This window comes from Canis lupus, chromosome 24 (assembly GCF_003254725.2).
Source record: "Canis lupus dingo isolate Sandy chromosome 24, ASM325472v2, whole genome shotgun sequence".
NCBI classification, from domain to species: Eukaryota; Metazoa; Chordata; class Mammalia; order Carnivora; family Canidae; genus Canis; species Canis lupus.
In genome coordinates this window covers 16,794,631-16,811,647 of record NC_064266.1, presented here as the reverse complement: position 1 = coordinate 16,811,647, position 17,017 = coordinate 16,794,631, and the positions used below count along the sequence as shown (strand labels likewise).

Below are 17,017 nucleotides of genomic sequence, written 5' to 3'. Positions count from 1 at the left end.
CTAGTTTACAACAGAGAAGAGAGATTGTGGAGAAAAAAAAAAAAAAAATCAAATACCATCCTGAGGACACAATCTGACAAATTCAGGCCACTGGATGCTCAACAAGACAATGGCCTGGGCACCTTAGGAAGGCAACACTATGGAGGAAAGAGGTGAGAACAGCTCATTATTAAGAGATCAGAGAGACATAATAAACAAATATACCACATGACCTTGGTTGCATCCGGGTTCAGCGAAGTGGGAGGAACAGCTAAGGAAGATATTTCAGGGACAACCCGGGATATTAGATAACCTGCATGTTAGATGATACAGTGGAACGACAATATTCTCAGGTGTGGTAAATGGTTACACAAGGGACCCTCAGTCCTAATAGAGTATTATGGGTGAGCCAACATGCCATCTACAACTTTACTCTCAAGTGGTTCAAAAAACTGCATGTATGCCCCAAATGCATATACAGAAACAGAATGCAGGAGACAGCCCAATCACCCCCACTGCTTCCCTCTACCCTTATAAGTTTCACGAGTTCAAAGCCCCAGACCTGAAAGCTGGAGGTATCCTACAGCCACCCCTGTACTCAGCAAGCACTTACCACATACAGGCCCCAAGAACTCAGGGAGGGGAGAGACAGGGGAGTGCCCTCTTCAGGACAGACAAGGTTAGAGAATGGGTTGCCACACCAGCTACTAGGACTCCCTCAGCCCAATTCCTACCATTTCTCAGCAAAGGAAAGTTGTGTATGCCTGCAGCAGGCCTGTGATGAACAGGAGGGGTTCCTCTGGGAAGGGTCTACCTGCAGTCTTTTCTTTTGTGGGAGAGCTCAGAGTGAGGTCTCCCAGTCTTTTGCCCCAGGCACCTCTTGAGGAACCCCCGACATGGCACCTGCCATGCCTCCGGGGAAGTGGAGAAGGGTGGGTGTGGCAGATAAGGGGCAGGGTTCAAGGGTCCTCCTTCACCCCCAGCTCTGCACTGACACCTGGGAGTGAGGTGGTAGGACTCTGAGAAGTTTAGAGATATACCAACACTTGGAGTCTGTTTTAAGAGGCAACAGCAGCCAAGGTGATGCATCAGCTGAGTCCTCCCCAAAGCCAGGGGAGGCAATACTGCTGCCAGCTGGCTAACACTGTAATGGGGGTGGGGGTACATGGGGGAATCTGAACAAACTTGCCCTGATTTCTTAGGATTTCAAAGCTTTGCATTAATTCTCGGAACAAGCCTGAGGAGTTCCTGGGATTGACATCACAAACTAACCAAAATGAGAATTGTTGAAACCTCACTTGAGAAAACTCAGCAATAAAGACCTTGCTGAAAGCAAAGTGCAAGGGGTCAAGGTCAAAGGGCAAGTGGGGAGGAAGGAGGTGGTAGCAGCAGCCTTTGCAGAACTTTTGCCCCCAGCAGGCAGAGGCTCTGGGAAGCACTAAAGCCACAGCAGTCACACAGTGTCAGGGGCTGAGACCCACAACTACTATTTCAAAACATAGTCCCTGGAGGAAAGGACACCACTTCGTGCAGGGGCAGGTGTGCAGTGAAGGGAGGAGGGTCTGCAGCACACATGGGGTGGCCTCAACCAGCCCACCGGGGGTAACGCCCCCAAAGGAGACTTCACGATGTAGCACCCCAAAGCTGGTGCTCCTAACTCATGCCCAGGTCTGTGGAAGCACACATTGGCTTCACTGCCATTGTTTCCCCGCCAATTATGGTTATTTTAATGGAATGAAACAGGCTTCCAGGAACAGCACCCCACTCTTCAGCAGGGTACCCATATGAAATGAGGAGGGATGACCTGGGCACAGCCCACAGGTCAGGGAGGTTGACACTTCCCTCCCTCTTCTGCTGTAGACCTGTGGTCCTCCCAGCTTCCTCAAAGGAAAGGGCCCACTCCTCACAGGTAGAGACCACAGCAGGTCTTTAGGTTCCAAGCACCCACCGCGTCCAGTGCAATGGAGTACTGGGTACTCAGTAGGAGGTGGGGAAAATACGCAAAGAAATTACAGAACTCAGACACTACATGATCTGAAATCATGACAGCTGAACACAAAATTCTTTTCCTTTTGCTACTGTAAGCCTAAAGAAATGGGCACTAAACTGCAAACACACATACACACACAGACATGCACGCGCACACACACACACACACATGCACAGGCCACCTACCATCCTTACAGTTATGACACTGGGAATAAACCCCTCTCTCCCCTCCATCAGGCCTCCCTCCTACACGGTCCCAACCTGGCCATCCCTTCTGCCCCAACTGCTCGATCTATTTGTTTGATTCTATTGTGATCAGGAAGCAAAAACACAAGTCTGTTATGGTGGTAATTCACAGCCTATGATGAGGTCCACGTTAGCATCCAGCAGAACTAGAGGAATTTCTATGTGACTCTTACTCATACTCAACTTCTCAAACGTAAGCACGTAATAGAAGCTTGTAATAATCTATATGCACAATAATGGCAAAATGTCATCGACAGGACACCTTCAGAAGACCAGCTTCTCATTTTTCACAAATGGAAATAGAGCTTAGGAGGTCATCTGCCCAAGGCCAGAGGGCTGAGTAGGTCCCTCTCACTTCCTGGGCTCTCTGCAACCCTCATGTATGAAGGGAAAAGAAACCATTATTGACCACATGCCTTCAGCTAATGCTTTACACTGGGTACTGTAGGTTCTGACCACCTATGGGATTATAGTTTCCATTAAAATATCCAACTTAATTTTTTAAAAACACATCATTACCTTTATTGTTGCAATCCTAAATTAGTTTTCCTTAAAACTGTAATATTTCATTTTTACTGTTTATTCATAATTAAAGCAACATTACTACACTGCCAAATTAACCATACCCAATACCTAACACACACATCACGACTCTATCTGAGCCAGCACGGGCAAAGCAGGCAGCTCTGGCAGCATCGACTTGGTGAGCCTCTGGAACAGACCCTGGGACACACACCCACTTCCCCATCCCGAGTAGGAGAGGAGCCAGGTGTTCGGAGTATCATGGATGGGTCCTCACTCTGAGATCTGACCGCCAGCCTTGCTCTGCTGGAAATACTGGAGGAGGGGGTGTGCAGGGGAGGCAGTGGGGTATCTGGCCACTCTTGGGATTTCTGCTCTTCTCTCACTCAACCTACAGGAAACGAGCCAGGGGCACAGTAGGTGGTTCCACTGGAGAGGGGAGCCCTGCCCAATGGGGCCCAGTGGAAGGAGGGGAAGAGCAGGGGTTAGGGAATTCAGAGCTCTACTGGAAAGGGTGAAGGGTGGGTAGATGGAACATGTGAATAACCAGGTGCAGCAAACCAACCCCAGAGGTGGTGACTAGCCAGGCAGGGAGGGGAGTGCCCCTCATCCACTTCACCATCTTGGTTCACCCGTGCTCAGCAGTCCCTCAGATATATGGTGGACAAATACTGAAAAGAATTTATCAATAAGAGCTTGAGGCTTTGCAGAGTTGGAATCCACAACACTGGAAGCAAGGATCCCAGGCAAGAAAAAAGTGCTGTTGGCACAGAGAAGGAGAGCAAGAGTTAGCTCAGTGCAAGAAGGGCCAGGAACCCAAGGGGGGTGACATGTGGGCTGCTCTGCCACACTCCCCAGCCCCAAAGGCAGCTGCTCAAATTCATTCAATCATATCCTTTAATCAAAACACTCAAGGTACACTCATGTTTTTCTTTCCATCTTAGGATCAAAAGCAGGAAGGGACTTCTAGAATGCAGGCTACAGTTGAACTCATCACTCAATCCCCCAAACACACACACACACACACACACACACACACACACACACACACACTCTCTCTCTCTCTCACTCTGCCTCCATCCATCCGTCTCTCCCCACCACCTTCTGGCTAGCTACCATCCCACACAGGGACTATCACCTCTAACATCCTCATTCCTATTTCCCCTCCCGAATCCTTGCACGGATCCCCACTGCCTTTCTCTTAGATATCCCTTGTCCCCTGAATCTGGCCCATCACCCCCTCTACACTGCATCCAGGTAATGTCTCTCAAGGCACAGCCCCAGTAGTGTCTTGCCAACAAAGCCCTAGCAAGTTCCCCTGCCCCGTCCCAAGGCCCAAGCATCAGAGACTGGCCCACAGCCCGGCCTCCGGTGGAGGGAGAGGACTCAGCAGGCTGACTTCCTGCCTTTGCCCTTGCCCTTCCCAGGACAGAAAATGTTCTTTCAACCCTCCTGGGCCAGGAAGGAGCCTATTCTGAGTCTTCAAGACCTCACATGCTATCACCTTCCCTGGACTCTCCCTTCAAATCCCCAGGACATCACTATAAAGGGTGCAGGTGGCTGCCCTTTTTGCTCCACAGCACATGCTCACTTCAACACCTCCACAACTGGCACCGTCACCCAGTGCCTTACACATGGACTGTTCGCTACGAATCTGTGAGAGCAGGTCAGGAGTTTTCTCCCCCTCTTTTCCCAGGTTAAAAGTATGGACGCCACCGCACACAGCCATAGAAAATCCACATCCCAAGACAAAACCACACGGAAGCCCTTCATTCAACACATCATCCTGCCCCAGCAGCACGTATTCGCTAATGTGGTTGGCAGACGTGACACCCACTTCCCAATTTATAGCTAAGCAAATGGCCATACCACAGTGGGAATGGGACCCGCTGCTTCTCACACAAGGACACAGGTGGGGCTTCCCTGATACGCCCCTCGAAAGAGAGCAAAGAAAGCTATACTCACCAAGCCCCTTGGGTAACACACGCACTCACGTTGCACTCACAAACGTCTGCACGTGCATACACACTGCAGCTCTGCATGCTGGGTCTCTGAGCCATTCCAGCAGGTATTTCAAATCCCTCTCCTGTTCTTTCTCTGCTCAACTGCTGGGGGCGGCGGTGGGGGGGCATGGCCATGGGGTTGAAGTGCACAGATCCAAGCTGCTCTGTTTAGGTCTCTCATGCCCTGAGAATGGGCAAGAGGGTCCTGAATGAGTGCCCTCCCATAAATGAGGGTCCTTACCCAAAGACCCCAACCTTCCCTTCTATGTCAACAGCACAGTTGCCTGTGGCTGCCAGGCTCAACTGTCAGTCAGGATTAGCCTCCTTGGCATGAGACCAGGGCAGAGCAGCCAACAGTCCATATTTTACCACAAAACAGACATATGCATTCCCTCTGCTCTTCAGACAGACCAGCAATTCTCAACTGTGAGCACTGCCCAATTTATAGATGGTTTATGCTACAAGCCCCCCAGTGCATCAACAGTTTAGAAAAAGAACAACTCCCCAACCAGAGAACCAGTGGACTGTGTACCAGGTAAGGCTCCAGAGTCAGTCAACAAAAGCTTTTTAATACACTCTAGGCTTGAAATGTAGAGCCTCAAATGCTTTATCAAAAGACTGAAAGATGCTCCCAGCCAGATTTCCCTACCTGGCTCTGAGACAGTAACTCAAGTCCTCTGTGGAATGCCCAGAATGCATTCCCTCCCCGCAGCAGGTCAATGACACCTGCTCCTCCCCTCACAGATCCTCTATGGAGATTCACCCTCTGAGGTAAGGGATGTGCTCAGAGTAACGGCTATAGGCAGTCCTGGAGGGGCAGAACTCCTGCCCTCCAACTGCTGGGCAGCCCCCCAGCCTTCCATCCATCAGCAGACCTGCCAGGGAGCTACCCCATCCCCTCCCAGGCTGGTGCCGGCACTGCCAACCAGAATGCCTCAGCACTACTCACAGCCCTTCTGGAATTTCTCCTGGCCCAAGTAAGGGCAGCCCTCCTGAGGTCTCTGAGGACTCTTACTCCTCAGAGTACAGTCCATGATTCCCAAGCTGCCTTCTGTGACTTCTCCCTCTTGTTCCCCCAGCAGGAAAGGCAGAAGCCTCCTCAGGCTGTCTCTAACGGGGCAAGGGACAGAACTTTCTCAAGTGTCCTCTGCTGCCCCCTCTCCTGGGGACAGTCCCGCCTCAGCAGTCTCCACACCATGAGCAGAGCTGGGGACAAAGAAGGAGGCTGTACTGTGACGAGGGTGAAGAGGAGAAAGGAGAGGAACGAGAAGCCTGCAGGAGGAGGCAGACCTGGACGGATCTAGGTGGACAAGCCAGAGCCCTGGCACTAATGAGGGGAGCACAATCCAGTGGGAAAAGACATGACAACAAAAAAGGACAAAGTGGCATAAGAGCCACACTAGGAGACTATACATAAGATGTATGTGCGGGGATTCAGGGGAGGCCATGACAGCAGCCTTGGGGAGACAGGGATGCTTCACAGAGCAGGAGGGACAAGGTGGGAGGACAGGCAGGGTTTACCAGTTGCTGAGGGAGCACAAGTACAGCAGGTTCCAACAGCAGGCTCGGGGAGGAACTCTGCCCAGGGTGAGTGTGGGGCTCAGAGGTGGGCCCCACCCAGGGGATGGTGGGACACAGCAAGGGAGAAGCCTACAGGGTGGGGCAGTCAGACAGTCAGATTTTGGAACAGAGAGTGGGGTTGCTGCCCAGCAGCACAGAGAAAGACACAATGTTAGCAAGACTGCCTGGGGGAGATGGTGTCCCCACAGAGCAGAGAGGAGAGAACCATGGGGCATGAGTGAAGCACCTCCAGATCTGAGCTAAAGGAAGGGGGACAGGAAGGGGATCCTGGAGAGAATGAGACTTGCCCACTGGGAATCTGGAAGGAGATGAGAGTGAGTCTGAGTCTCCAGCTTACACACCTGAGTGGGAGGCTGATCCCTCCACCAAGGAAACCAACACAGGGTTGGGGGGTGGGGGGCAGTGGCCACTAGGACACCCCCTGCGAGCTCCAGCCAGTCCTTCCGAGCAGCCCTGGGTGAGTGGCCTGGCTCCATGCCTCAGGGGGCTTCAGTATCCCAATTCAGCATCCCAATCTCACCTGCATCCAAACGTTGTCTGCAGTAAGGTTGTAATTCCCACACAGAAGAAAATGGTCCCGATGAGCTGGCTAGTGGCCCACTGGTCATACCCCACACACATGGCGTCAGCCAGCAAAAAGGGCACGGCGATGGTGCCACTGAAGCACGTCAGGTAGTGCTGTGGATGAAGGAGGTGGTCAGGAAGACAGGAAACCCTTCTTTGTCTCTAATTCTAACTGAACTGCCCCCACCCCAACCCCGCGCCCCACCATTATTTTTCTTAAATGGTCCATCAGAAGGATCTCTGGTGCTTGGGGCACACAAGCATACCCTGTGCCAAATCCTCTTTCTTCTTTAGTGTTTCTCCTTTCTGGTATGTTTTCCCGTCTTTCAGCTCACCTGAGTTCAGGCCTGCACAGGTGAGGTTTTATTTACATAACTCTGGCTGGGAATATCTGCTTTGTTCAGATGCTTTTGTAGCATCAATTGCTAAAATCTGAGATCTTTTTCCTTTAATCTGTTGACATGAATTTTATTTCATGGAACCATTCTTGAAACAAACCCTAGTTAGTCTCACTAGTTTTTTCTTCCAGGATTTGTCAATATTTTATGTGGAATTCTATATTTTTGAGATAATCAACCGGCCTTTTTTTTTTATTCTCTCAGATCTGTGGATTAAAGTTACACATGCTTCATTGCTCAAGGTGTTTTCCATCTTTTTAAGGGTCTGGCATTGTTTACCATCAGAGAAGGATTATGGGTGTATGGTAGCTGTGGGAACCCTCCAGAAAGCACCCATCCCCGACTCCTCCTTTGGGGCCTGGTCCCCAACTTTTTCAGCCCTGGTGGGACATCCCTGGCACTCACTGGTCACACTCCTTCTGTCTGTTCAGCAAACTTCCTACCTTCCTTCCCAAGTTCCCCATCTCTGCTCATGTTTGCCAAAATGGGTTACTTACAGCCCGATGCTCAACCATACAACACTATTAGGTGTTCCATGTGGGGAACTGCTCACAAGCTTAAGAAGACTCCATATCATCAAGAAAAGCAGGACTTATGCAAGATTTCCCGATCCCATTTGACCAGGGAATACTTCTTTATCAGACATCTATAATATAAACATTTCTAAAGGTGAGTTTCCTGAACCTGATTCAGGGTACTCAGCCCAAGCTAAAGACCACTTCACTCCTTTGGCTATTTGAGTCCTCCTTCATTAGACAACTTCCAGTCCAGGTGACCAAGTGCTTTGAGGCCTGTGTGCAAGGTGCAGGCAGGGGTGCGAAGAGTATTGGAAACTGGACCGAAGCGTCAAAGGTCTCCAGGTACAGCCCCACCCCAAGTGACTACACCTGTCTGGGCAATAGGACCAATTTTCTCAGCATCTGAAATGCCTCAGGTTGAACAGCCCATTCCAACTTGAGAAAGGAAGAAAGGGAAGTCAAGTCAAACCTCAGAAGAGAGTCCAGGCTAAAACCACCAACCAGATACAGGCCGGGGGAAAGGGGCCCCCAACTTATGCCCTTCTCCAAAGGCCCCACTCCAATCCTTAAGTGGCAAAAAGTACTGAGAGAGAGGAGGAAAATACTCAAGATGCATGGGCTCTGTGTCAGCCTGTGTCACCTCCCACCTGGTGCTCCCTTGTCTGCTGGCTTACTCACTCTGCTCCCACTGCAATCCACAGCAGACGAAGCTTCTACCACAGCAATGTCTCCCTTCTCTTACAGATAAGGCTGAAACCTCCCACATACATCCTGGCCAACATGGCACTTCTTGGTGTCACCCACGTGTCATGGAAGAACTGACCATGACTGGACTGCAGAAATAGGAATGAAGATCAAAACTTCTCTTCCCTCCCTCTCCTCTTTCTGTATCTCCATGGTCCTTCCTCCTTCCTGCCGCATCACTCATCTTGCTTGTTCCTTTAACATTTTCCTTCCTCTATTCCCAGGTCAACCTCTTCCTCCTGTTCTTTTCTTCCTTTCGCTACTATGAAATGAATGCTAGCAAGTCCCAGTTATCATTCTTAAAAGAATAATTTGTAATAAAGTCGTCAATAAATAAAAATCAAAACTGAATTTTTAAAGAATTCGGACAAATCAAACGTCTGCTGGGTGGTTACATCCTAAAGGAACCATCTTACCTGTAACCCCAGAAAAATGCACAGGTACCAGGGCGGGACATCTTCTATGGTGTAAATCATGTCCGATCTCTGGGGGTCTAGACTGCCAGTGCTATCCAAGGTTTCGGCAAGAGAGCTCTGAGAGCAACAAGGAGAAAAGGAATTATTTAATAAAAGTGAAAACCAGTATGAACTCAGCTCAGTACAGGCGGCTGTTACTGAAAAACAACTTTATAATGTGGGGGCCACTCTCTTTGCCTGCCTCTGATACAATGCTCAACACACTCAGCTAGACAATCTGTCCTCAGAGTTTGGGGGCTCAGTATCCCTTGTCACTGACCTACCAGCAAGAGCACCCAGCTTGCTGGGGACACCCTACATGGAAAGGGTGTCCACAAAGAAATACCCTAGCATGAGTCGTCCTTGAGTGGCACCCCAAAGGAAAAAATGTGATAAAATGCTGAGCACTTTCAAACAGAGAGCACTAATTTGCCCTTTCTGCTCCACCCCATACCTGCAAGGAGAAAGATCTCTATCTTAAAAAAAAAAAAAAAAAGTCCTACATCCTCTTATTCAAAGCACTGATGCTCTGACACAATGGTGAGTGAAAAGAGCAAATTCAAAAAGGACACAGGAGGATTCCAATTTTGTTTAAAAACAGACTAAAAGGCAGCCCTGGTAGCACAGCGGTTTGGTGCTGCCTGCAGCCTGGGGTGTGATCCTGGAGACCCGGTATCAAGTCCCACATCGGGCTTCCTGCATGGAGCCTGCTTCCCCCTCTCCCTGTGTCTCTGCCTCTTTCTCTGTGTCTATGAATAAATAAATAAAATCTTAAAAAACAAACAGACTAATAAACAGGATGCCTAGGTGGCTCAGTGATTGAGCGTCTGCCTTTGGCTCAGGTCATGGGATCAAGTCCTGCATCGGGCTTCCTGCAGGGAGCTTGCTTCTCCCTCTGCCTATGTCTCTGCCTCTTTCTCTGTGTCTCTCATGAATAAGTAAATAAAATCTTTAAAAAAAAAAAAAAAAAAAAGACTAAAGATGTATTTATACTTTAGGGGACAGTTTTTTTTTTTCTTTCTCTCTCCCCAACCATTACTACAGACTTTTGTGTTGCATGCTTTTTGAGCCAAAATCTTCACAAAGACTGAACACTTTAGGTTATAGTCTGGATGTTTTCAGCCAATATCTGCATTACTTCTAAGCTAAACAGAAAAGTCAAGGTAACCTCAAATCCTCCTACATCTCTTCAAAACTCTATGAACTTCAAAACTCTTCTAAAACTCTATGAAAAATTTCTCAGACTCTGAGAGGCACATTTTTTTTTTAAGTCTATTGTAACTTAAAAAAAAAAAAAAAAAAAAAAACCTAACAGGAAACAAAAGTAAAAGATGACCATTCTGACTTCTCCAGCCCCACTTATGCCCTCTTATCCATGGATATGGTCCACAGAAAGACACAGACTCCCTGTTTGTCAATCGACTTCCTGTGCAGACGGAGATGGGGATCTGGGGGGCCAAATACCTTGAACAAAAGAAGTGACACAATTCAGCCTCACTTTTTTTTTTTTAAGATTTTATTTATTTATTCATGAGAGACACAGAGAGAGAGAGAGGCAGAGACACAGGCAGAGGGAGAAGCAGGCTCCACGCAGGGAGCCTGATGTGGGTCTTGATCCCAGGTCTCCGGGATCACGCCCTGGGCTGAAGGCAGTGCTAAACCGCTGAGCCACCCGGGCTGCCCACAGCCTCACCTTCTAAAGCCTAAAGGTAAATGTCTGATGTAAGTTGACATTTGAGCTACTCCAAATGAGAACTGAGGCTGACCTTTCAGAAAACTTTTTCTTCCTTTCTAAACAATGGATATTGGCGGGTTTACATTCCTGAAGGACTTAAAATGGATTGCATATGCCTTTTAAAAATTTGTTTGTAGGGATGGTAGAGAAAATACATGCGTGTGAAAAATGTGGTTATGTACTGGTGTGCAAGAAAAGATTAATTCAGCAAGTCTGGGTTGTCCAAGCCCCCACACGTCAAAAAATGGCCCAGTCTTTGCCTGGTAATTGGGAGACAACCTGTGAGTTCTTAGAATATCTTGTTTTCTTCTGTTTTTTAAGGTTTTATTTACTTATTTGAGAGAAGAGTGAGCAAGGAGGAGCAGATGGGGGGGAAGAAACAGACTCCATGCTGAACATAGAGCCCGACACAGGGCTGAATCACAGCCCTGAGATCATTATTTAATCCAAAAACAAGAGTCAAGTGCTCTGATAGAATATCCCAGATGCCCTGGAATATCCTGTTCTTAAGAGTTTGTCTAGTGATGCCAGGGTGGCTCAGTTGAGCGTCTGACTCTTGCTTTGGGCTCAGGTCATGATCTCATGGGTCATGGGATATGTCCCATGTTGGGCTCTGTGCTCAGCACCAAGTCTGCTTGAGATTCTCTCTCCCTCTGCACTGCCCCCCACAACTCTCACAAGCTCTCGCTCTCAAATAAATAAATCTTTTAAAAAGAAATAAGCTTTTAGAAGTCAGAACAGAACAAGGAAAACAATATAGGAATTAATCAAAAAGAAAAAATTCCAAAAACTAAAGGATATGGTTGCAAATTAGAAGACCCACAAAGAGCAGCCTCGGTGGCTCAACAGTTTAGTTCCACCTTGAGCCTAGGGCCTGATCCTGGAGATCCGGGATGGAGTCCCACGTCGGGCTCCCTGCATGGAGCCTCCTTCTCCCTCTGCCTGTGTTTCTCATGAATAAATAAATAAAATCTTAAAAAAAAAAAAAAAAAAAAAAGACCCACAAAGTACTCAATGAATTGATGAAAAACTATTCAGATATTTTGGAAGGCAGTCATGCTTACCACCATACCACCAATGTTGCTCAGACTCGGACATTTTCAAAACTCAATAAAACAATCAACTGTATTAAGAAAAACCTTATGGGATCCCTGGGTGGCTCAGCGGTTTAGCACCCGCTGTCAGCCTAGGGCGTGATCCTGGAGTCCCGAATCGAGTCCTACCTCAGGCTGCCTGCATGGGGCCTGCTTCTCCCTCTGCCTGTGTCTCCTCTCTCTCTGTGTCTCTCATGAATAAATAAATAAAATCTTAAAAAAAAAAAAGAAAAAAAAAAACCTTAAAACAAATTTAAGAGCAAAGCGAAATAGAATATGTTGACAGAATTTGGATAGAATTTTTTTTAAAAAAGGAATAAATAGTGGAAGTGATAAAAGCACAAGAGAAAACAGACATAAAGAGAAAACAGAGTAAGGGTCACAGGCTGGAAGTGGGGGGGGAGGGGTATCAAATCATGTAAGAGAAAAAAAGATTAGAGATAAAGGACAGCCAGAGAAGGCAAGCAAAGGAGATTCAAAATATCTCTCACTGGAGCCCCCAAATAAGAAAACTAAAAGAACAGACTAAAACAAAAAATAAAGACAGAATTCAAGAAAGCTTTCCTAGAGTAACTGGACCTTTAATGCTAAATACTCCAAGTGCCAAAAAATCCTGACCCAGAATGGTCAACATCAAAACATACCTAAGTAAAGTTACTGAATATCAAAGATAAAGAATCCAAAATACAGGCAAAAAGATCAAGGTGCTGATAAAAAGAAGAAAACAAAACTGGCCTGATTTCTTCAAAGCCACAATCAATACCAGAGAATGAAAGAGTAGCAACAAAAAGGTATGTCTCAATTATTCTCTTAAGTTTATATTACACAAGGCAGCCTGGATGGCTCAGCGGTTTAGCGCCACCTTTAGCCCAGGGCATGATCCTGGAGACCCAGGATCAAGTCCCACGTCGGGCTCCCTGCATGGAGCCTGCTTCTCCCTCTGCCTGTGTCTCTGCTCCTCTGTGTTTCTCTCATGAATAAATAAAATCTTTAAAAAAATTCGTATTACACAATTTTCCATACATGTATAAAAGTGGAAATATGGAATGCCCACCCCATCTCTCTCCCCAGCTTCAAAAATAACCTACGCTGTGTTCTTGTTTAATCTACTCCAAAGAGAACCACCTTTTACAAGAACTACTAGTATCTTAATTTTAAAGAGAATCCACAAGGATTGAAAGTTTAAAGGAGGTCTTTTACTTTAAAAATAAATTTCGGGCAGCCCCGGTGGCGCAGCGGTTAGCGCCGCCTGCAGCCTGGGGTGTGATCCTGGAGACCCGGGATCAAGTCCCACATCAGGCTTGTTGCGTGGAGCCTGCTTCTCCCTCTGCCTGTGTCTCTGCCCCCGCCCCCCCGCCCGTGTGTGTCTCTATGAATAAAAAAAAAAAAATCTAAAAAAAATAAATTTCAACATTATGGAAATAAGTTGATCTTCTATTTAACAAACTTGGTGACAGCTGTTGAAACAATGGGGAGCTAAAGAACCCAGTGCCAAGCCAGGTGGGATATTCAAGTGGTACACGTTGAACTATGCAAGTGAACTAGTTCACTTGGGACTGTTTTCGCATTTTGGCAATCTCTGCTTCCTAAAAGCCTCAAGCTATTTTATACTCTCCTGTCCTCTGTGCAAGGGCCCTGGGAAGTTACGTGTTATCATAACCCCATTTTACAGATGAGGGGGTAGAGACACTGAGGGACTGAGTGAGTGACTCAAGAGCTGAACACGAAGACTGCATTTGCCACCATGCTACATGGCCTCCCAGGAAAAACAGGGCTGCTCTTTAGAAATTACCAGAAACTGACTTTCTGAAATTGTGATTAACAGTGATTTGCCAATACCACTGCAACTACTTCACATGATTCTGTAAACATATTTTGTGGGGAATCTGTAAAACAACAAAATGCTGATATTTCTAAACCGTTTACTTGTAGTTACTTCATCCTTGTTCCAAATACCCTCACTATAAACAAAGTTCAATTCCCTCAGCATCCCTCACTGAAGAATCCCAACAGTACTGGGGTCAAGTTCAGAATGTACTGGGCGTGGGTCCCAGTGCTATCTTACAGATTCATGGTTCATGACTCAAGGCATTATCCTTCTGGTCCTTTCAGAAATAAATCCCTTTGAGTATATTCCAAGATGGGTATCTTGCAGTTAACACCATGTTAACCAGCATTTATCATAAGGAGCTCAAGAGTATTAAGAGATACCAGAAGTTTTATATAAAATAAGTATTTGAAAACTAATAGCTCACTATAATTAAGAAAACATGAATATGGAGAATATATGTGGGATGATCTTCTCTGGCCCCTACTCCTCCTCTCCTGCAAGGTTTCATTGTTAATTCAGTCAGGTGTTCAGAGACAGCCTTTCAATGCCCTCTAAAAAGCAAGACCCCCGGGGTGCCTGGGTGGCTCAATCAGTTAAATGTTCACCTTCAGCTCAAGTCATGATCCCAAGGTCCTGGGATTGAGCCCCACATCAGGCTCCCTGCAATGGAGATCTGGTTTTTCCCTCTCCCCCTGCTTGTGTGTGCACTCTCGCTCTTGTTCGCTCTCTCTCTCACTCATTCTATCTCAAATAAAATTAAAAAAACAAAAAAAAGGGCAAGATCCCAAAGGGCAGCATGAGGTTTTCTTTGCATGAATTCAAGACAGAAGACAGAAATTTCATTTTCTTTTTCTCTAAAACAGAGACAGTGGTAGCACCTCTCTAATCGGGTTTCGGTGAGGGCTAAATGTGACCCGCTCTTTGAATCATACAGCCCAAAGCCTGGACCATTTAGCATCATTCAATACATGGTAGCTCTTCTCTCCAAACTTGTCATTTCATAAAATCAGCCAGTTAAACAGGAAGATATCCTATATCACTAGCATCCAAGGAAATACTAATGTATCAAAGTTTAGACAGTGAAAAAGATTTTCAAACAGGTAAGTAAGTGTCTAGCATAAACGAGACAACAGTTCACTAGCCATCAGTAAAAAGTACTGCTATAGATGTTAAAAAGCCTTGAGTGTTAATGCTCCTTGCTATTCATTTCAAAAGATGATCATCATTTCCTGGATAATGGAAGTCTAAAATCATGACAGCCTATACCCTGGAAATTCTGGTGACTCTGATAAAGGACCCAGTATGCATAAATTGGATACTGCTAACAAGGCTGTGAATTCAGAAGTGGACTACAAGATATACCACTCGGATGCTGAGACCCAAGGAGGCCAGTTGGTTGCTCCCTGCCCAGATCCGTCTCTGTGGGCTGTGTCTCAGCTGCAGAGGTAGGCACTCACATGTCAACATGTCAAAAGCCGCTCCTTCAATTCTTGCACTCTGAGGAGCACCTCAGAATCCAATACCACAGGAATTTTAACATCTCAACATGTCTAATTGGCCTCCATAAAATTTATAATCAGTTGACCAAATTTATAATACCTCAACCAAAAAGCAATATTGGTCAAGATGGCCAAAATGGAAAAAAAAAGAAACTACACAGACATGTTCCAGAATTTCAATATAGTCTCCTTGTTCTTTATCATTTTAGTGATTACACTATAAATTTATGGTGCTAATTCCTAAGCTGTGTACTATATTTGCATGTATCAACTTTCTAATAGTCTGTTTCTAGAATATTTAGTGCACATTAACTAAAGTACAACCAGGGGCACCTGGCTGGCTCAGTCAGTAGAGCATGCAGTTCTTGATCTCAGGGTTGTGAGTTCAAGCCCACAGTGGGTATAGAGCTTACTATAAAAAAAGTACAATACAGTGGTTCTAGAATATAATGCTTCATTACAAAAACTGATTAAATTAGATTTTCACAGTGAAAATAAAATGTGCTTTAAAATTTAAAAGTCTACCAAATAAGAGTGGCCTAGTAGCCCAATTTTTTAAGCATCCAGGTCTTGATTTCAGCTCAGATGGTGACTTGGGGTCATGGGATCGAGCCCCAAGTCAGGCTCCACACTGATCGATCATGGAGCCTGCCTAAGATTCTCTCTCTCCTTCCCCCTCTGCCCTGCCCTCCTCTCTCTCTAAAAAATAATAAAAGTCTATCAAATGAAATTGAGAAGTCTTAGAGCTGCCATGCAATCTAGAAATACCCTAGAATCAAACTTTTCATGTAATAGGCATAGTGATTGATACAAAGTAAAAAAAAAAAAAAAAAAAAAAATCAATCAAGGCATCTAGATCCTCCTTGGGCAGGCCTCTCCTGGCCTCTGTTAATAAAGTCACACAAACTGACCCCAAGGAGATGAGGCAAAAAAAAAAACAAAAACTTCTCCCACCTCAGCATGCGATTTCCATCATTCTGTTCATTATCACAGTCTACGTAAGCTATCTACTGGCTTTATTCTCATTTACTGCAACAGAGTACGTACAAGGCACAACACTAATATTACCTATGTTATTATTTTGTTTAAACCTCAGAACTGAACAGATGCTGACAATTTTTTCCTCCCATTTTGGAGATGAGGCAACTGATGCCCAGAGAGCTTAAGCAACTCCCTCGGGATCTGGGTCACATTAGCACCCAGACCGGAGTCCAGACTCCAACTCTGAACCACCTCCCCCTCAGCATACTGGCTGAGGCCTTTAAAAACAAAGACTTCTATATAGGTCTCACCTTAATTGCCATCAAGACAATTAAAAATTAGTCACTGCTACTCCTCATCCATTTCCACCATGAAGAGAACACAATCACTCAGGAGAGTAGACACAAGCCCCCAGGAAGGATAGCCACACCCTGCAGGGGGCCTGGGAAACAGGAGAGGCTGGAGCAAGGAGGTACCTTTTCTGCAATGCCATTTTCTGTCGTGTAGATTGCCATGAGCTCAGTGTCTTCATTGTCCTGCTCACCGCTGGACGTGGCACCTCCATTTATCACCACCTGCCGAGAAACAAAATCATTTACAGGCTGTTTCACTGTATATCATGCACTGCACAGAAACATTCTCCCCAGACGCCTTCTGTAATTTTTCTAACAGACACAAGCTGTGCATTTTTTGCCTACCAAATCAGCCAAGTTTCTAGTTTTCTTAAAGGAAATTCTGGGCACGTGTGCACTGCATCAGCAACTGTGTGTGTGCTTCTGACAGGGGAGAAATATACCACGAGTCTCACAAGGGGAGGCCCAAACTGGAGCACCCACAGAAAGCCAGGGGAGCAGGGCCTGCAGCACCCTCCAAGGCCA

At 46.4% G+C, this 17,017-nt stretch overlaps 1 protein-coding gene across 10 annotated transcripts in view; it reads right to left on the bottom strand.

Annotated features, from left to right (window-relative positions):
* Positions 1 to 17,017, bottom strand: part of SLC23A2 (solute carrier family 23 member 2) — a 142,100-nt gene that overhangs the window by 41,859 nt on the left and 83,224 nt on the right. For all 10 annotated transcript variants that reach the window (XM_035706068.2, XM_025469383.3, XM_049100209.1 and 7 more), the window contains 3 exons: positions 16,616 to 16,714; positions 8,961 to 9,077; positions 6,841 to 6,998 (listed from right to left, as the gene is read on the bottom strand). In XM_035706068.2, the coding sequence (XP_035561961.1) occupies positions 6,841 to 6,998; positions 8,961 to 9,077; positions 16,616 to 16,714 (374 nt within the window). The remainder of the gene's footprint in view (positions 1 to 6,840; positions 6,999 to 8,960; positions 9,078 to 16,615; positions 16,715 to 17,017) is intronic.